General features: G+C 43.7%; 1 protein-coding gene across 1 annotated transcript; it reads right to left on the bottom strand.

The window, feature by feature from the left end:
- Window positions 1-3,841: 3,841 nt before the first annotated feature.
- ABRACL (ABRA C-terminal like) lies at window positions 3,842-20,351 on the bottom strand. Its single transcript, XM_055265684.2, has 3 exons — window positions 18,559-20,351; window positions 13,084-13,150; window positions 3,842-4,430 (listed from the first exon to the last, which is right to left on the bottom strand). The coding sequence occupies exons 1-3, from the start codon at window positions 18,922-18,924 to the stop codon at window positions 4,246-4,248; spliced, it is 618 nt and encodes a 205-aa protein (XP_055121659.2). The 5' UTR covers window positions 18,925-20,351; the 3' UTR covers window positions 3,842-4,245.
- Between the last annotated feature and the right edge of the window lie 554 nt (window positions 20,352-20,905).

Raw genomic sequence — 20,905 nt, 5'->3', positions numbered from 1 at the left:
CAAGAATGCAAACGTGGTAACTTTAATCAGTTTTCAATGAACAGTCATTCACTATGAAGATGATAAGCTATAATTATAGATTGTCTTATTTAATCTCAATACACAAAATAGCAATGTTACAGAACTTAAAAATTAAAGTTTCTTTATAATTAGTGGTACTTATCAAATTATTTTATGCAAGTTTTTTTACAGTTCTTTGTAATTCACGATTATTAAGACATACACTTAGAATTGTTTCTTCTGTCCTAAAGGTTCAAAATAATGTCCCAACCTTCCCTTCTAGCCTCGACTGTTGTTACACCACTTTCCTTCTGTCCCTCAAATTACTTGCCTTTCTCTGACTTTGTATGCAGCAGCAACTCTACCCCTAAAGTCCTACCCTATTATTTTATTGCTTTAAAGCCCCAGGAAACATCACTTTATCCATGAAAGCCCCCCAGGTCCCCTCAGGAATGATTCTTTATCTTTGCACCCATATCTCTATATCATTTACCCAAAGCTTCTTTTATACTATTTATTAATAATATATAGTACTAATTGGGGTTTTTTGAGGACTAGAATAGAATTTTGTTTATTCTTATTGTGCTTTGCTTTAGTCCTTCCTAACGCCTAGAACAGTGACTTGAACAAAGTAGATGTTCCATATTTTCATTGCGTGAATAAAGGAATGTTGGTATACAACTGTTGATAATCTCTAATTCCCAGCCAACTGTAGCCAATGGCACTTATTACTGAGATAATTAACTGCAATGCAGCTTATGGCCAAGAAAGAGTGTTTTCACTGTGAATACAGCTCAAAAAAATCAAATCTATGATTTTAAATTTTAAGACCATGATCCAGATAAAACAACTATGTATATGTGAAGTTGATACAAAGAACTAACCATCTTGAATCTAAAGGAAAATACATAAAACTGTATTGTGGATATCAATGGTAGATAGAAATGATATTCTGTCAGTTTTCTTACAATAACTGAACAATCACGTGAATATACCTTTTCTGGAAGATGTTCATTAAATGTTAAATCATCAAGGGCTGAAAACTAAACTTCATTTGATGCTCGCCAAGAAGACATTAAACAAATCATGACAGATTAACAATTTCAACTTCTATAGATTTTTTAAGATTCTTTTTGATTACACAAGGTCAGCTGCCTCATAAAATTCTGTTAGATGTCTTTGGGCTTCCTACATTGCTTCCATCTAAAGGTTGCTTCAATTTCTCAGCCTAGACTTTTACAAAGCCTGTAGATTGTTTGTCTTTTGTATTTTCTAAGTGCCTGGTAATTAAAATTTCAATTTAATGGTAATGAGAGTCAGAAGTAGAATTATCTATACAAATCAAAATTAAGGTGAAAATCAACCATGAACCGTAATTCCCAAGTCTCCGTCTACACTCCTATGCCTTTACTTAGCCTGGGTTCTAGAAGAAAATCCTCACCTACTTACTACACGTTTCTACTTTAACTACCTCAAGTTTACCATGCCCAGATCAAACTCCCTGAAACTAGCCCTCCTTCTCCATCCAATTTTCCCACCTCTGTTAATTAGTTCATTATTCTCTCAGTCACTGAGGGCATATATGACGGTAGCTTTTGACCATTGCTTCTCATTTACCTTTTCATTTTCTGCCACATAATTGTAAGGATTCATTCTTCAAAAGGTCTCTTATTTCTACAGTGAACCCATGTTGTTCCCATGTAGCCAATATCATTTCCTTTAGAAAACTACCCTTTTCTTATTTGAAATGAGGTTGTGAAGCACAATAACTCACCCCATCCCCACTGAGAAACCAGCATGTTACCTGTGGCCTGTCAGTTCACGGTGTCTCATCTCCTTGGTAAATGCCATTGGTCAAAGGGGTAGGTTTATATTGCAGTGGAAACAATTAGAATTCCTTTCTTGGAATTCATAATTAGATATTATAATAAATGCTCCCGCCAGGCGCGGTGGCCCACGCCTGTAATCCCAGCACTTCGGGAGGCCGAGGCAGGTGGATCACGAGGTCAAGAGATCGAGACCATCCTGGCCAACATGGTGAAACCCCGTCTCTACTAACTATACAAAAAATTAGCCAGGCGTGGTGGCGGGCGCCTGTAGTTCCAGCTACTCGGGAGGCTGAGGCAGGAGGATGGCGTGAACCCGGGAGGTGGAGCTTGCAGTGAGCTGAGATTTCGCCACTGCACTCCAGACTGGGCGACAGAGCGAGACTCCGTCTAAAAAAAAAAATGCTCCCTCTACTAGAATTGCTAATCTAGAAATAAGTGAATTTGCAACTACTAGCAGCATCTTCCCAGCTATATGCAGGGAGCCTATTTACAGTAGAAAGACATCAAATCAGAGAACGCATGAGAGCCAATATGGAAAGGCAGAGAGTTTTGACAGTTTAGTCCCTGGAGCCAGCCACGCTCAAAGTCTACGCCATCCCTGGAATTGCCAGTTAGAAGAGTCCAATTTCAAAATGCAGACTCTACAACTTTCTACCTAGGTGAACTTGGACAAGCTACTTAACCTTTCTGTGCCTCACTTACCTCATCTATAAAATGGAAGGTACTATTAGTACCTACCTCACAGGGTTATATAAGAATTGGCATTGTAAATGCTCAATAAATATTAGCAATAACCAGCAAGTGCCAGTGAATGCTAATGATGTTTGATCTACTTTGAATTGGGGTCCTGTCACAGCAGAAAGAGTACAGATGAGAGGGCTTTGATTTTAAAAACATGCTTGGAGTTCATTCTTCCCCCGCCTTTGCGTTATGGTCACCCGCATGAGATTCCTGAGCATTTCAGCTGGCTTGTCTGACCACTTCTTCACTCTCTACAATCCACCTGAATCACTAGTGTGAGGGCCATGTGCACTAAACATCACTGTCATCATGGAATGACCTGGCTCCAATTTCTGTTCAGATTCCTCTTCCTGGTTTCCCAGGTCCCACTTTCATTGTCCAGTGAACCACCTCTCTCCCCAGCATTCTGGTCGGCCTCATATCCTGCCTTTCACGAGATCATGCCTTGCCGATTTGCGTCCTGCCTTTCCTTCAGTCATCACCCTCATCATCCCGTCTTTTTTTCCCTCGAGATAATCAGCTGCAATCATTCCTCGATGCAAGTTCTGCCCCCTCCAGGGTATCTCCCCTGGCCATTGTGGCTCTCACTGCTTTTATTCTCCTTGGTATTCCAAGTCATTTTAAATTCTGTAACATGCAATCAGAGATTATCCCATATTGTTTCAGATGGGTGTAACCCAACTAGAATGTGAAGTTTTTAGGTTAGATTTTTTGGCCTGTCCCCTAACTCAGCCGTAAGCACACAATCAGCCTCAAAATAAATGTTTTGTATAGGGTCCAACCATAACACTAACCATTCCTTTTTTTTTTTTTTTTTTTTTTTTTTTTTTTTTTTTTTTTTGTGAGACCAAGTCTCGCTCTGTCACCCAGGCTGGAGTGCCGTGGGGTGATCTCAGCTCACTGCAACCTTCACCTCCTGGGTTCAGGTGATCCTTGTGCCTCAGCCTCCGCAGTAGTGGGTATTACAGATGTGTGCCATCACGCCTAGCTAATTTTTGTATTTTTAGTAGAGTATATTTTTGTATATTTAGTTTCACCATGTTGGCCAGGCTGTCTCGAACTCCCAACCTCAGATCTGCCCACCTCAGCCTCCCAAATTGCTGGAATTATAGGTGTGAGCCACCGTGCCCAGTCCTTCCTATTACTTAAATTTGGTAGTTTTGAGAGAATTTGTTTCAGATTAACATAACTTTTACTGCAGTTACCTAATCTTCATGCAAAAACTCAATTCTGAGAAGCACACAATTACTTAAATGACAAAATAAGGCAAATTTAAGACAGTTACATGTCTTTATTACATAAACATTATAATATTTCTCATAGGAGTTGGTCTTCAGTTTGCTTGTTGCTTTCGCGGAATGTCAAATATCTATAGAAAATGTCTAATTATTTATGAAACAAACATTCCCCTGTCCCTGGCCCCCAAAAAATCTCATTGCCTACAATTCCCAACCAGATTCCTGAGAAAAATAATAGGATTTGTTTATTTTATAGCATCATACATAAATTTTCTTTCAAGATATCAAAAAGGACAGACTTCTAAAACATGAATCTCCTTTTGTTTACAAAGTTCTATAAAAATACATTAAGTATGTTCAAATGTTTGTTCTCTCACTTTATATTCCAGTTTACCAGAAACGAAAAATGGCAGTACATAAAGATAATGTAAAACACATTAATCTTGCAGTAATATAATGTCAACATCATCATGAACACCTTGCAGAAGCAGCTCTCCTGGATATGTTACAATCTTCCTTCGTTTTGCAGCTTTGAGAGTTCCTACCAATGCTTCAAAGAGGTTGGCACATTTATCATCTCGGAAGAGGACCCCAAATTTCACGCTTAACTTTCCATCAGCATCTAGTTTCAGAAAATACATTGTTAGCAAATGCAAAGTCTGTTTCATACCCTCAGGTATGGAAGATTTACAAAATCTTTAATAAATTTCTAACTATGGGCTATCCAAGATTACAATTTAAGGCCGGGCGCGGTGGCTCACGCCTGTAATCCCAGCACTTTGGGAGGCCGAGGCGGGCGGATCACGAGGTCAGGAGATCGAGACCATCCTGGCTAACACGGTGAAACCCCGTCTCTACTAAAAATACAAAAAATTAGCCGGGCGAGGTGGCAGGCGCCTGTAGTCCCAGCTACCTGGGAGGCTGAGGCAGGAGAATGGTGTGAACCCCGGGGGCGGAGCCTGCAGTGAGCCAAGATAGCGCCACTGCACTCCAGCCTGGGTGAAAGAGCGAGACTCCGTCTCAAAAAAAAAAAAAAAAAGATTACAATTTAACACTTACCAGTCATAAATTCAACATATTATCTTCCCTGATCCAAAAAGTAATGGAATAAATACATGTTATATGCCTCTTAGCCTTAGGATTATCCAGACAAAGACTGAGAACCAACATTTACAAAAGTTGAATACTGCAGATGAATTTCTCTCTATTTTTATTTGTTAATTGTTATGTGAGTTTTTGAATCAATAAAGACTACAAATAAAAGAGAAAACCAGGGTCAAGAGCAGTGTTTCTCTAAGTGTGTTCTGAACACTCAGAATCCCCAGGGTTGGAGTGGGGGGCTCCTTAAAAGTGCATAATCATCAGCCATTCATCAGGACCACTGAATCTGAATTCCCATAGTAGACTCAGAAATCTGTATTTCATATGAGCCCTAGATTATCTTATTTGGAGGCCAGTTTTTAACATAGACATTGAAAGTTAAGATAGACCAAAAGTACATCTGCTGTTAAAAATCAATAACCTGAAAACCTGGAGGCAAGAGTAATCTGGGAGACACCTCCCTATCCTTGGGTGATTCCTTTGACCACTTGACTGAATCCCTGACCTCTTCCTACCCCTCTACTGCAAGTTCTTCCCTTCCAAGGTTACACCCGATGTCAAGAGGATGGCCATCACAGTGAGGGGAGGACCATTCCTTGACCAAAGGTTCTTGACTTCCCATGCTCCCTGGCTAGAACTTCCGACTGGATGCTTGGCAAACTCCTACTATGAACGCAGCACTGTGTTAGACACTAGAGGCAGACATAAGTAGAGAATCACTTTCTAGCTTTCAAAGCAATGACTTCGATTCCCATGAGGAAATAAGGACTATACACATAACAAAGCAACAGTACAAAGCAGTATATGATTGGATGCCAAATGAGAAGCAAAGAAAATACATCCCGGCCGAGTGCAGTGGCTCATGCCTGTAATCCCAGCACTTCGGGAGGCCAAGGTAGGAGGATACCTTGAGCCCAGAAGTTTGACACCAACCTGAGCAACATAGTGAGACCGTGTCTCTCCTAAAAAAAAAAAAAAAAAAAAAAATAGCTGGGTCTGGTGGAGTGCGCCTGTGATCCCGGCTACTCAGGAAGCTGAAGCAGAGGGCTGTTTGAGCCCAAGAGTTCAAGGCTGCAGTGAGTCATGATCGTGCTAGTGCACTCCAGCCTGGGCAACAGAGTGAGACCCTGTCTCAATTAAAAAAAAGAAGAAAAAAAGAAAATATATTTTACAGTTTGGAGGAGGGTAAGATGTCTTTGGGCAAGAATGGTAAGGAAGACTTCATGGAGGAGGCAGTACCTCTTCTGGACTTTAAAGGAGACAATAACCGGAGCTTTTTTCTTTTTCCTCATCTTCATTGTGATGATATACACGGAGCTTTTTAAAAACCTAACAGTCCTCAGTTGAAATCTCTGCCATCTACTAGTCGTTTGGCCTTGGGCAACTTGTTTAAAGCTCCCTAAGCCTTGGCTTCCTCGTGTGTAAAATGGAGACCTGAACATCTTTTTCTCAGTGCTGCCAGGAGACACAGTTCAAAAGCACTCGGCACAGTGCCTGGCACATACTGAGCATCAGCAACCAGGGGCTCTGTTGTGACTGAGACAAATGGGGAGAGTGTGCCAAGCCACAGGCAAGGCTGAAAACGAGTAAGGTGGCTGGGGGAACAGTGTGCGTAGTTTACTCACCTGAAGTAGATCATCTAAGATGAGAAGGAGGACAAAAGATGTTCTAGAGGGAAAACAGGGAATCTGACCATGTTTGGCCTGGAAAGCAAAGATGCACCTCTTTGATTTTTCAACTTCTACCTACATGACACTGTCTGCAACAGGAACCTGTCACTGATTACAGGTAGAAGTGGAGCTGCTGGTAACCTCAGGCAAGTCCTCTAAGCTCTCTGAACTTCAGGTATCCATCAAATGAGGGTAAAAATACCTCTCACAGGGCTGTTGCAAGGATTAACAGACATAATAAAGATAAAGCCTCTTATAGAGTGCCCAGCATATAATAAATTCTCAACTTTGGTTAAAATTTCTAAAGGCACCAAGGACAGAAACCTGGGTATAATCTTGGAGTTCTCATGGCCCCTCACCTCTCAATCTGATAAATGTTTGGGTGATTCCACCTTCTTTGTGCCTTCTGTGGCTACTGCCTCTCCTCTCCAGTGACAGTTAATTCCTTGGTTCAGGCCCTAAGTGTTTCTCACCTGCATCACTGCAAGCTGCTCACTGAGAACTCTGTACCAGCCTCCTTTTCCGCATTTTTGCCCCTCAATACATCCTCCACATGGGTGTGGAAGAAAAAATGTGGAAGAAACTTTATGAGATGCAAAGCTCATTGTTACTCTTCTACTTTAATCCCTCTTTCTTTCTTTTTTCTTTTTTTGAGACAGGGTGTTGATCTGTTGCCCAGGCTGGAGTGCAGTGGTGTGATCATAGCTCACCGCAACCTCGAACTCCTGGGCTCAAGAGATCCTCTTGAGCCTTCCAAGCCTCCCATGTAGCTGGGACTACAGGCGTGCACCACCAAACCTAATTTATTTTTATTTTTAATAAAGATGAGGTCTCCAACTCCTGGGCTCAAGCAATCCTCCAGCCTTGGCCTCCCAAAGTGCTGGGATTACAGGTGTGAGCCATCTCATCAAGCCTACTTTAATATTTCAATGGCTCCCTATGACCTTCTAAATAAAGGGGAGTCCATGGCCTCACAGAAGAGGCTCTTCATCCTCTGGCCTTGCATCTATCACTTGCCTGGTCTTCTGCCATATCACTGCATGTACCTTCTGATCCAGTCACAATGAACTGCTTGCTGTGCCTAAGGTTATATGACAGATTCTACCTTTGTAACAGTGCCCATGTTCAGTCGTCTGCCCAGAAACCCAGAAACTTCTTCCTAGCTAAATTCTTTTTCTTCAGGAATGAATTCAAATGCCACCTTTTCTAGAAGTCCTTCATGATCCCCTCAGTTGAGTGAATAGCTCTTCTTATAAAACTCAGTATGTATCTATCAAAGCACTCACCATCATTTATAGTATTAATAGCTAACATTTATTGAGTACTTGCTATGATCCAGAACTGTTCCATGCATTTTACAGTCATCAAAATTCACTTAATCTGTATTTCATGGAAGATAAGACACAATTGATTACAAGAAGCATCATTATTTTATATTATAATTAAACTGCCAATTTAACCATAGCATGCCATGTACTATAAGACGCATTTTTATTTTAGAGTTTTTTTTCTTTTGAGATGGAGTTTCCTTTTTGTTGCCCAGGCTGGAGTGTAATGGTGTGGTCTTGGCTCACTGCAACCTCCGCCTCCCAGGTTCAAGCGATTCTCCTGCCTCAGCTTCCCTAGTAGCTGGGATTACAGGCATCTGCCATCAGGGCCAGCTAATTTTTGTATTTTTAGTAGAGACGGGGTTTCACCATGTTGGCCAAGCTGGTCTCGAACCCCTGACCTCAGGCAATCTGCCTGCCTTGGCCTCCCAAAGTGCTGGGATTACAGGCGCGAGCCACCACACCTGGCCTATTTTAGAGATTTTTTGATGTGAAGAAATGTGTCCTTGAAATAGAGTATTATTGTTTTACAAATAAGGAAAACAAGGCACAGAAAAGTTTAGTAAAGTAGCCAAGGTCACACAGCAAGTATGTAGAGGAGCTGGGATTCATTTCCAGAGAGTCTGACTTTACAGCCCATGTTAATCACTTCCCTCTAGGTACTTCCAGTTTGTCTTTCAGCTACCTAAAGAGGACCTCAAAGATGGAGATGGAATTTTGTTTATTTTTACATCTCCAGCACTTGAGCACAAAGGGGACACTAAAAAAAATTTGCCGAATGAAAGAATTTAAATTTCCAAGTGCTCTCTCCCCATTTAATCTTTTTTCGCTATATGAAAAATGAGACTTTAAGGAATTTGACTTTGAATGAAAAGATAAAACTAAATTCATCAGTTTTCATCTTGAGCTCATACATCATATGTAGACTAAAGCAAAATTACTCCAGATACAACTTAAATAATTAACCATAACTTGTTCAAAGATAACACATATCTATATATGCTTTCAAACTCAATAAGTCATCTTTTGCCAGGAATGAGAAAGTCAAGGTATCCTGATGAAGCTGCGAAATTAAAAGTATTTCCATGCTTATAGAAGTTATGATAATTATCTTAAGTCTTCTAATGTGAAAGCTGCTAATTTTGAAGTGGAATTTCAGTTTGCCTTACCAGAATAATGACACTCTTATAGTAATGTAAAGGTCAGAATTTAAAAACTGATTGAATATGACAAATAAACACTAGGCTGATATGGATAAAGAAAAGAAAACCCTACAAATCTTTGGAAATCTGCCTATAACACCTATAACTATCCAAACAATAGTAATGCACGGCTGGGCCCAGCAGCTCACGTCTACAATCCCAGCACTTTGGAAGGCTGAGGCGGGTGGATCACATGAGGCCAGGAGTTCGAGACCAGCCTGGCCAACATGGCGAAAAACTGCCTCTAGTAAAAATACAAAAATTAGCTGGGGGTGGTGGCGGATGCCTGTAATCCCAGCTACTCAGGATGCCGAGGCAGGAGAATTGTTTCAACCCAGGAGACAGAGGTTGCAGTGAACCAAGATCACACCATTGTACTCCAGCCTGGGCGACAGAGCAAGACTCTATCCCAGAAAGAAAAAAAGAAAAAGAAAAAAAACAATAATAATGCTGCCAAGAGTAAGATGACCTCACTGAGCTCAGGAAAAATCAGGAGTGTGGGAGGAGGAACAGGAGGGACACCACTATGGAAAATAAGACTTGTCAGGCCTCCATCAAGTGGGTGTGGTAAAATGGGTGGGAGAAAAACTGAGTTAGGGAAGATTGTTGATTTCTTTGATTAGGACACCAAATACATTATGGCTGGACGAAGTGGCTCACGTCTGTAATCCCAACACTTTGGGAGACCGAGGCAGGCGGATCACTTGAGGCCAGAAGTTTGAGACCAGCCCGACCAACATGGCAAAACCCCATCTCTACTAAAAATACAAAATTTAACCAGGTGTGGTGGTGGACACCTGTAATACCAGCTAACAGACAGGCTGAGGCACAAGAATTGCCTGCACTCAGAAGACAAGAGGTTGCAGTGAGCCAAGACGGTGCCACTGCACTCCAGCCCGGGCAACATAGCGAGACTCCATCTCAAAAGAGAAACTAAATAAATTACATTTTCCAATGTCTTCTTGGTGTTCTCTTCAAACAATACATTCATTCCCATTCCAAAACCAACTCATGGATTTCCCCCTAAACTGACCTGCCCTACACTTCAAAGTCCTACCTGAGATGCAAGACTTCATTGAGTGCCCCCAACTACTACAACTTCCAATAATCCATTTTGAAGGAACCATACTGCATGTCAGCACTTCATAGTTCAGCATACCATTTTTTTTTTTTTTTGGATAATTGTCTCATGAGTTTTTTATTGTTTTTGTTTTTGTTTTGAGACAGGGTCTCACTCTGTCCCCCAGGATGGAGTGCAATGGCTTGAACACGGCTCACTGCAGCCTCGACGTCCTGAACTCATGCAATCCTCCTGCCTCAGCCTCCAGTATAGCTGGGACCACAGTTGCATGCCACCATGCCTGGCTAATTTTTCAATTTTTTTGTAGACATGGGATCCCCCTTCGTTGCCCAGGCTGGTCTTGAATTCCTGGGCTTATGCAATCCTCCCACCTTGGCCTCCCGATGTGCTAGTATTACAGGCCTAAGCCATGGCACCTGGACTATGAGATTTTATCTGTTTTCATCAATTAAGTAGTAAAATCCCTGAGGAAAAGGAATACACTTTATACCACTTGTACTACACAGTTATTAGCATATATAGATACTCAATAAGTATTAACTGATCATATGATTCAACTCAGTTGTTGACTAACTTAGGACTTAGAGTCCATACCAGCTTTAATATGCCTCATTTATCTTTCCTTGGTACATTTCAGTAATGATGACTTGGGTTTGATACAGAAATAGAGTGACTAAGACAAAAAAGAGGGAGTAGTAAGAAGAATAAAGGCCCCCGAATATCCATGTCCCAATCCCTAGAATCTGTATGTTACCTTACATGGCAAAAGGGACTTTTCAGATGCAATTCAATTAAGGACCCTACGACAGGGAGGTATCCTAGATTATCTGGGTGAGCCCAGTGTAATCCAAAAAGTCCTTAAAACAGAAGAGGGAGGCAGGCCAGGCACGGTGGCTCACACCTGTAATCCCAGCACTTTGGGAGGCTGAGGCAGGTGGATCACTTGAGGCCAGGAGTTCATGACCAGCCTGGCCAACATGGTGAAACCCCATCTCTTTAATGTTTGTTTGTTTGTTGAGACGAAGTCTCGCCCCATCACCCAGGCTGGAGTGCAGTGGCACAATCTTGGATCACTGCAACCTCTGCCTCCTGGGTTCAAGTGATTCTCCTGCCTCAGCCTCCCTAGTAGCTGGGATTACAGGCACACGCCAGCACTCCTGGCTAATTTTTTTCTGTATCTTTAGTAGAGACAGGGTTTCACCATGTTGGCCAGGCTGGTCTCGAATTCCTGACCTCATGATCCAATCGCCTCAGCCTCCCAAAGTGCTGGGATTACAGGCATGAGCCACTGCGTCCGGCCGGTGAAACCCCATCTCTAATAAAAATACAAGAAACTAGACTAGGTGTGGTGGCTCACACCTGTAATCCTAGCATTTTGGGAGGCTGAGGCAGGTGGGTCACCTGAGGTCAGGAGTTCGAGACCAGCCTGGCCAACATAGTGAAATCCCATCTCTACTAAAAATACAAAAATTAGCTGAGCGCGGTGGCAGGTGCCTATAATCCCAGCTACCTGGGAGGCTGAGGCAGGAGAATCGCTTGAACCCGGGAGGCGGAGGTTGCAGTGAGCCAAGATTGCACCACTGCACTCCAGCCTGAGTGACAGGGTAAGATTCTGTCTTGAAAAAAGAAAAAAATTAAAAGTGGAGGATGTCAGTATGATGCAATGTGTGGACTCAATCAGCTCTTGCTCGCTTTGAAGAGAGAGAAAGGGAGTCATGAGCCAAGGCAACCTCTAGAAGCTGGAAAAGGCAAGGAAATTGATTCCCTCCTGGAACCTATAGAAAGGAGTCCCCTGCCAACACCTTAATCTTACTCCAGCAGGACCCTTGTCAAACTCCTGACCTACAGAACTCTTAAGATATTAAATGTGTTGTTTTACGTCACTAAATTTGTGGCAATCTGTTACAGCAGGAACAGAAAACCATTGCAGGGGACATTTGATATTAATGGCTTAATGGAATTTTCCAAGTGTGTCCTGTTACTTCAAAGGATTTGTGATTCAGGAACAGATAGTGCTTTAAGAAGAATCAAACTATAATGACACAGATCTTGAGAGCTTGTGAGGTACTTTCTAGAACTGTTTTTCACTTACATGATGTAATTTTAAAACTTAGAGTTCTATTATCCTAGTTGTTGCTGAATGTGTCTATTATTCTTATTATTTTCAAAATGCTCCCCAAATTCTTGCATATCTCACCTGAGATGTACCAAATACCTAAAGCCACAAGTATAATAGTAATTTTCATTACGACTTAGGAAGACACTAACACTACCAATTTTGCATGTCACTATCTTCAAGGAAGCTGCCTAGTTATTGCTGAAGAAAAAGATAATTTTTCTTAGACACTACCTAAAGGATGATTTATTTTAGTTATATTACTTAATATCTGATTATACAAAAAAGATTTGGAGAAAATAAAGACAATTTAGTATAATTTAGTATAATTTCAATGTAAATCCCTAGTCATTTAGAAGTTTGTAAAACAATGACATTTTAGATAAGATGATTTAAAAAAAAAGAAGTTTGTAAAATGACAGCAGAACAAAGCAGAAAACATGAATTTTAATAGTATGATAAGTAAAAATTTGAACATGATTCAACTACCAAATTTCAATGCAGTCAAATAAAAGAAGCTTGGTAATTTGCTTTCTATTGAAAAATAATGAAATATCTCAACCATTCCCTGCATCAGAATCACAATACCTCAAAAGCCCCGTGTCTCCAGATGTCAATTCCTGGCTAAGGGCAGTTATAACCTGGGGTTGTGGGCAGAGCTGCCACACCTGTGTCCTGAAGCCCTGGGTGACCCCTTCATAGGCTTCTCCAGCATGCCAGTCTCACCTGTTCCAAGGTAAAGCCAGGATAAATACTCTATCTCTGTTAGATACTTACTTTTTGAACCCAAACGATGAATTTCCTCCACTAAGAGGTTAACCTCATGATCCACATTCATCGCTGCCTGGGAGAGAAAAAGGAAGTCTAAATTATCACCATTACATTCCATTAAGCACATCCAAATCCAAAAGCCCTTTGTCTTGTTCAGGTCGCATTTGTCACTATTAATTTACCATGTTCCTTTTCCTAAAAATATTTGTGTGATGCATGTGGCACTGAAGTGTCCCCATTTTCCCTCTACCTTTGTAACTGCCCCCTCAGCTCCCTGCACTCCTATTCTCCACGTCTGTGGGGGAGAATACAGCCATTCTCCTTGCACCCACGATTCACTCTGAGTAGGTCCTCTTCATGGTACCCTGCCAGGCACCAAAAATACAAAAGGTATGTAGCACAGGATCTGCCCTCGGGGATCTCACATTCTAAAGGCAGATGAGGGCCTGCACTGAAGAGCAATGAGACGAATACTCTTTGAATGGTGGGTCCAAGGCATATGGAAGCACAAAGGAGGAAGCAGCAAGAGGCTTCCTGGAGGTCACTGGGGAGGAGTGGTCCAGCCAGACAGGTGGGGTAGGGCACTCTATACGGGAGGAAGTGCATACACAAAGCAAGGCAACAAAGGAGAAAACGCACAGCACACTTGAGGCAGGCCTAAGCTAGCGGCTGGGCACCCCAGAATAAACTGACAAACACTCCCTGCCCTTTAGGAGCCTGTAGTCTAGTGGGGGAGGCAGATCAATACAACAGCAATTTTAATACCATCCGGTCAATCCAGTGACGTACAGGGACGTCATGGCCTTCTCTGGGCAGTGCCCAGTAAATCTGATTGCAATAAATAGCTCGTGCGTGGTGGCGGGCGCCTGTAGTCCCAGCTACGCGGGAGGCTGAGGCAGGAGAATGGGGTGAACCCCGGGGGGCGGAGCCTGCAGTGAGCCGAGATAGCGCCACTGCACTCTAGCCTGGGTGAAAGAGCGAGACTCCTTCTCAAAAAAAAAAAAAAAAAAAAAAAAAAAAAAAAATAGCTCGTGGTGAAAATCATTCATCTGCAGATAAGGAGGAGTTCAGAATAAAACAAAAGCTGAGCCTTACCTTGGTTCACTAAGTCCTCCACGAGCTGGATTCCGCACACTGTTCCAGCCTCTTCCACCCCCTTGAACTCTAGGCTGTAGCCACGTGGGACTTTTTAATCTCTCAAATGCCCCCTTGCTCTCTCACCTCCAGCCTTCACACATACTGTGGCTTCAACCCAGACTATAGCTATTCCTCCTTCCAGGAGCTAATTCACACACATCCTGCTCCAGCTTAAATAAAAGCCTTCCCTGAAACCCTGGAGGAGGAGCACCTCCCTCACTGTGTGTTCCCATAGCACCGGGTGCCCCTCTTCATTTCACTCAATTGGAATTACATTTCTGGACTTTCACTTCTACAGGGTAAGCTCCCCTCTGCAGGGATCCGACTATAATGCTCACTGCTCTATCATGTCTGGCACTAAGAGTAGAGGGTAAAGAAATATTGACCTCATGAACTGAAAAGAACACGCAAAGGCATGAGAGGGATTGGAAGTACACCTGCAGGATGTCAGGAAGTATGAGCAACTGGGTAGAAGATGCATCAGTTCACAGTCTGTTTTCAAATCATAATTTTTTCAAATCATATAAAGGACCAAAAAGGTGGAGTTGTGTGTATGGTTTCCTTTGGGGTGATAATTTGGAAGAAAGAACTTTATCCAGATGGATTGTAACTAATTCTTGCTAGCTGTTAAAAACAAGAGTGACACCTATGACTATATACCACCTGCTTACATGATATGGATTGGGGCACTAGATTTTCTATCTGCTAATTATTAAAAGTGCCACTACCATCTGCTCTGTTGCTTGTGCGAATATTATAATTTAAGAAGCTTAGATTGCAATAAAATGCAAAATGTTCAATTAAATGCATCTTCATAAAACTTAATATGAAAATTTATAGTGTTCAAATATTGGGGACTTTGTGTTGGTGAAGTAATATCTGTAACATTATATGCAATTCAAGACATAGTTTAAGAGAGATACTAAAAAGCTAAAATATACACAGAGTACACAGCCACTAGGCCTGAACACCATGCCATGAGAATAAAAGTAGGAAAGCCCGGGCGCGGTGGCTCACGCCTATAATCCCAGCACTTTGGGAGGCCGAGGCGGGTGAATCACGAGGTCAGGAGATCGAGACCATCCTGGCTAACACAGTGAAACCCCGTCTCTACTAAAAATACAAAAAAAAATTAGCCGGGCGTGGTGGCAGGCACCTGTAGTCTCAGCTACTAGGGAGGCTGAGGCAGGAGAATGGCGTGAACCCGGGAGGCGGAGCTTGCAGTGAGCCGAGATCAGGCCACTGCACTCCAACCTGGGCGACAGAGCGAGACTCTGTCTCAAAAAAAAAAAGTAGGAAAAAACTATTAATAGCAGTGTGGTGGGCAACTGTTGTTTTGTCTGCCCAGCACCCATTTCCCATTCTGGCACCAGCAGTCTATGTTTTGTTTGGATAAAGCCTTTCCCTCCTTATGCTAAACCCACGTATCCTGGTAGAGTCTTACCCTGGGCTCCAGAAGCAGTTCAGGGCCAGAATGATTGGTTTGAGGCATGAGGTAGCTGAGCCCATCCAGAACAATGAGGTTCAGCCCTGTGATTTTGCTAGAACTATTAGTAAAATGACACTCTCCTTTCACTGGCTTCTAAGATATTAGTTTATAGTCCCTGATGTCAATGGCCACCACATGAGAACAGCTTGCCAGGAATAAAGCTAACACAAAGAAATGTCCAGCCATATAACAATGACTGAGCCTATATATGACCCTGGACTTTCCAGCTTTGTGAACTAGTATCTTTCCTCTTTTTGCTTGTGTTGGTTTGATTGAGTTTCTATTACTTGCAGTCTAAAGAATCTTGACCCATAAAGTTAGCTTAGAGAAGAACTGCTGCTTTAAAAACAAAACAAAAAAAACTAAAGCTCTTTTTTATGTACTTATATGAATAGTATTTCTTTGTGTTCCTCTACTGGGTAGGGTGGATAAGTGTAATAGAAAGGCAGATTTGAGAGCCATATAAAAAAGTTCTCTAGCAATTAAAATTGCCTAACAATGAATAAAGTTTGCACCCTGTTCCTAGAAATATTAATGCAGACATAGTAAGGATCTGTGAGGGATGATGAGGAAATTAGCCTGTACTGGACAAAGGGAGAATGAAAATGTCCAGAGAAATTAAGGAACTTTCCAATTCTCTGATTCTCTGATTCCTGACCCCCTGGAAAGATGTTACCTCTTTAACACCCTTCTTCGCTCCTTCCTCCCACCACCAGCAGCACACTTCAGACTTAGCTCTCATTGAATAATGAGAATCAAAGGGGAGATTCATCTATTATATATAGTACGCATACCTGCATTATATTAAGCAGATGTACGTTCATCCAATTTTAAGCATGAAAGGCAACCAGCGTTTCTTTATAATTAATTACACATCAGGCTCCTTATCTACGTTAATTCGTGTAGTTCTAAGAACCTTGCAAGGCATTTATTTATCCCCATTTTAAGGATAACGAAACAGGGGTTAACGCCCCACAATTAAATGCTGTTTCCACCACATCGTGGTGGCTCTTCTTTCACCCCTTCCTCTTCCTCTTTTGCCATTATGCAAATACACTAAATATAATAGTGAGTGGTATTTGTATGAAATGTGACATGCTGAGCTCTTACCAAGGCAGAACACTTACAAAGCAAGAAAGGCTCCCTGCCCAGACCACCATAAATAGGAAAATAACAGGTTTAGAAACAATTGCTAGCATACATAATTTGACGTTTTATTTATTTAATATTTAGGAGAGGGGCAAAGGGGGAAAAATACCTATTGTGACACAATCCTTGAAAGACCCATGGCCTTTTATAATAAGGACAGAATCCCAGGACTGCAGTGAGCAAGATGAAGAACAATGAAGGGGGCGGAGGGATGAAGAGAGGTTGATGGGTATAAATACAGTTAGAAGAAATAAGACCTGGTGTTGCATTGATCAGTGGGGTGACCATAGTTCACATTAATGGATTGTACATTTCCAAATGGCTAAAAGCAAATAAGTTGAATGTTCCTAGCATAAAGAAGAGATAAATATTTAAGATGATGGATATCCCAATTACCCTGATTTGGTTATATGAATGTAACACATTCTCACGAGTACCGTGAAACTTTGTCTAAGAAAAAAAAAAAAAGAACAATGAGGAGACGTGAGAAGCAGAGCAAGTCTAAGGGGAAGAGCTTAACGGTGAGAGGCTGGACCAGAAGACAGGAAAAGGCTCCAGGGAAGGCGAGGCAGATGCCGGCCAGGCACTCTAATTGTTGTCGCAGAATCGATTTCGGCTTTGTGCCTGGGAAACACAAAGGAAGCGGAAAGTCGGAGGACTAGGCAGAACCTTCCCTCAGGGCATTGTTATTTTTCAAAAGTTTGGAGGCAATGCATGGAGATTTTCTAATATCCAAGGAAATAAAGCCTACTGGAATAGATATGTCTGGAACCAGGAACCAACTTTACACACTCGGGCTGGGCACGTTTTCCCAGCCCTCCTTCGCAATCGCGGACAAGCAGCTGGTGCGGGTCAAAGGATGACTGGGCTCCTTCCTCCCTGGGGCGCGCTCACTCCATATTTGGCCATCCTGCTCCCAGTTTGGGGTTCTGCCTGGTAGAGGTCCCCTAACCCCGTGCCCTGCAGCCCATCATCACACGGTCACCGCCGGCACCAGTGCAGGGCTGGGGAGCGCGGAGCTGGGCCCCCAGTTGCGGGGCGGCACCGCCAGCGCCCGGGAAGGGCCGCGTCCCGGAAGCCTTTGTCTCCGCAGCTCCCGGCCCGGCGCCGCGGGTCCGCCTCCCCTGTGGCCCGGGCGCCCCGAAGCGCCGCGAGAGCGAGCACCCAAACCGGGCGACGAAAACGTACCCTGCCCCGGGCTCCACGAGCCCCTGGTGTCCCCTCACGACTCTGCACCCCCCGATCTGGGGCGCACAGAGCCGCACCCACCTCCGGCGCTGCAGAGTCCACTGCCCTGAGGCCACCACGTTCCTCTGGGCAGCCTCTCCCCTCGCCCCCAGCCCTTCCCCACCCAGCTCTGCAGAACTGGCTCCTGAACCACCGCCAAGTGCAAAGCCGACACGTCGCACCGCGGTAAAAATCGTTCCATTTCTGCCGGCTTCCCAGTCCGCCCCCGGCCGGCGAAACGTCACGTGAGCCGAGTGCGGAAGTCGGCCCGAGAGGTGGGAACGTGGGCGGCGCGCGCCCCCCGGGACCCCAGCCCGCGAGGTCTCAGCCCAGCCGGTCGCAGCCTCCGCGCGCTCTGGGTCCCCTCCCGGCCCCCTCCTGACCCGACTCTCACCGCAGCCCGCGGTGCCCGGCGGCGCACCACGGACACCCGGTCCATCCCTGCTACCTAAGCCACATCTGCCCGGGCGCTCACGCACCTCTCTGCCCAGTTTTCCTTCCCGCCGGAGAACTGGTGCCGCTTGGGTCCGGACCCGGTTACCTTCTTCAGTGCACTGGGGAGGGCGAAGCCAAGGAAGGAAGTGGCTGAGGCAAAGAGAAAGACGGCTGTGGAGGAGGAGGAGCAGGGTAGGGGGAAAAGTAAGTGTTTCTGCGCTCAAGAAAGGGGCCGCCCACACTCCCAGGGACAAGCCTATGAGGAGGAAACTCGGGGGAGGAGACGTCCAAGAAAGGGGCTGACTCCAGACAGGTGAAGCGCCCTGGGCTCCTAGGAAAACGGGCCTAGAGCCTCGATTACCCCACTTTTCCACCGTGCTACTCAGAGCCAAGGATCCCAGGATCTGCATCTGATCCTGGGCGTCGATTTCCTGCAGGATTTCTCTCCCAACGTAAGAAACAAAGAGCCCCCAAATTGCTGAAGGCTGCTAGAAAGAACGTGGCATTCATGGGTTCCGGATGTCGGGGGCCTCCAAAAAACTAGGACTCATGACTTAAAAATGGCTTAATTCGCAAAACGAAATGCAATCTTGAAAGCCAACTTGTCAGACTGCAAAGAAATTTTACTTGGACATAGGTAGTTGTTGACCCTGGGTCAGTATCTGTTTCTTCCCTTGTTCATTCATTATTTCCTACATTTAACCTCGTAATTCAATTTATTCATACTCCCTTTGTTTTAGTCACTGTTATTTTACTATATGCGTGTGTGAGAGAGAGATGCTTACCATACCCAGAGTCCTTTTGGAAAGGAAACAGTTACCCAAACTATTTCTAGAGCAGGGGTTGCACAAATAACTACAAAAAACGTTCCTTACCCCCTCCCCACCCTGAGCCCAGCTAATTGAAATTAAGAGTGATCATGTGACCCAAGAGCGCACAATCCATGATGTAGTCATCATCCTGTGAGGTGACCTGGAGCAAACAGTTCTCATCAAACACGGACTCTGTTTAAGTTAATTAGACTGTTTAATTAGTAAGCCAATCAGACTCTCCCTTGGAAATGGAAGGTGGAGAATGCAGAGACGGAGCTATCTGATGTAAGAGAAAGGTTGGAGCTAAGAGAGGGTAAGGCAGAAGGGGCCAAAATGGGCTTCGGATGCAAAACATTTGAGTAAGCAGAAACCAGGAGAATGTAGCAGCAGGTTGGGTGGAGGCACAAGTGGTAGAAGCCAGTCACAGACAAGCTGAGACCAAGTGATGGAAGGAGAGCAACAAAGACCTGTTTCCCAGGGGCATGTGAGTATCCAGTTCCCTGGGGCTCCACTGGATCCATCCACTTCCCACGCTTCGTTCTAGTCTTTAGGGTGAACACCTGTCTCTTGGGTGTGAGTGAATGAGTCTCTGTTCTGTAATCTTCAACAAAGGTCTGATTCTTCTAAGTGTCTCATGGCAGATAAAGTTTAAGGTGACTCCAAGATCTTTTAAGACCTATTTTTTCTTTTACTTGTTTTATATTGTTACCAAAATGATTGAGGCCTATTTTTTTCTCACCAAAAGAAAGCTGAGAAGTAAGCCGGGCGCGGTGGCTCACGCTTGTAATCCCAGCACTTTGGGAGGCCGAGGCGGGCGGATCACGAGGTCAGGAGATCGAGACCACGGTGAAACCCCGTCTCTACTAAAAAATACAAAAAATTAGCCGGGCGTGGTGGCGGGCGCCTGTAGTCCCAGCTATTCGGAGAGGCTGAGGCAGGAGAATGGCGTGAACCGGGGAGGCGGAGCTTGCAGTGAGCCGAGATTGCGCCACTGCACTCCAGCCTGGGCGACAGAGCGAGACTCTGTCTCAAAAAAAAAAAAAAAAAAAACAAAAAAGAAAGCTGAGAAGTTATAGTTTATATCTTTCACAGTCGACTTAAGGCAAAAAAATATAATTCAAGAAAAATATATTTAGCAATTATCCAAGCAGGACCTCGCTATTTTGGCCTGTGACGGGGATCACAATTCATCAGTCAGTAGTATCCAATGATAGGAATAATGAGTCTGGAGTGCACCACTTCTGTTATGATCAGGTAATTAGTATTGCCCTAATTGCCAACCAAAGAAAAAGAAATAGGTTACTTTACCTAAAGAAGTAAACATCCTTGTTAATATAAAAATAAACTCACCCAAAAGATACTTTGTTTACACATATGCTAAACTAACTAGAACACAAGCTTTATGTTCATCTATAAGGAATTACAATTTAAGAAAATTGTTTTGTCGGCTGGGTGCGGTGGCTCATGCCTATAATCCCAACACTTTGGGAGGCAAAGGTGGGCGGATCACCTGAGGTCAGGAGTTCGAGACCAGCCTGCCCAACATGACAAAACCCCGTCTCTACTAAAACTACAAAAA

Source organism: Symphalangus syndactylus, chromosome 2, assembly GCF_028878055.3.
Source record: "Symphalangus syndactylus isolate Jambi chromosome 2, NHGRI_mSymSyn1-v2.1_pri, whole genome shotgun sequence".
Lineage (NCBI taxonomy): Eukaryota > Metazoa > Chordata > Mammalia > Primates > Hylobatidae > Symphalangus > Symphalangus syndactylus.
This window is presented reverse-complemented; position numbering and strand designations above follow the sequence as displayed.

Excerpts from the sequence above, each read along its gene's own strand:
- ABRACL (XM_055265684.2), bottom strand. The coding sequence starts at position 18,924 with ATGCAGATCCTGGGATCCTTGGCTCTGAGTAGCACGGTGGAAAAGTGG. Across the intron at positions 13,151-18,558 it reads AAGGAAAACTGGGCAGAGAG|GCAGCGATGAATGTGGATCA; the intron begins GTGCGTGAGCGC and ends TTTCTCTCCCAG. Across the intron at positions 4,431-13,083 it reads TCATCGTTTGGGTTCAAAAA|ATGCTGATGGAAAGTTAAGC; the intron begins GTAAGTATCTAA and ends TTCTGAAACTAG.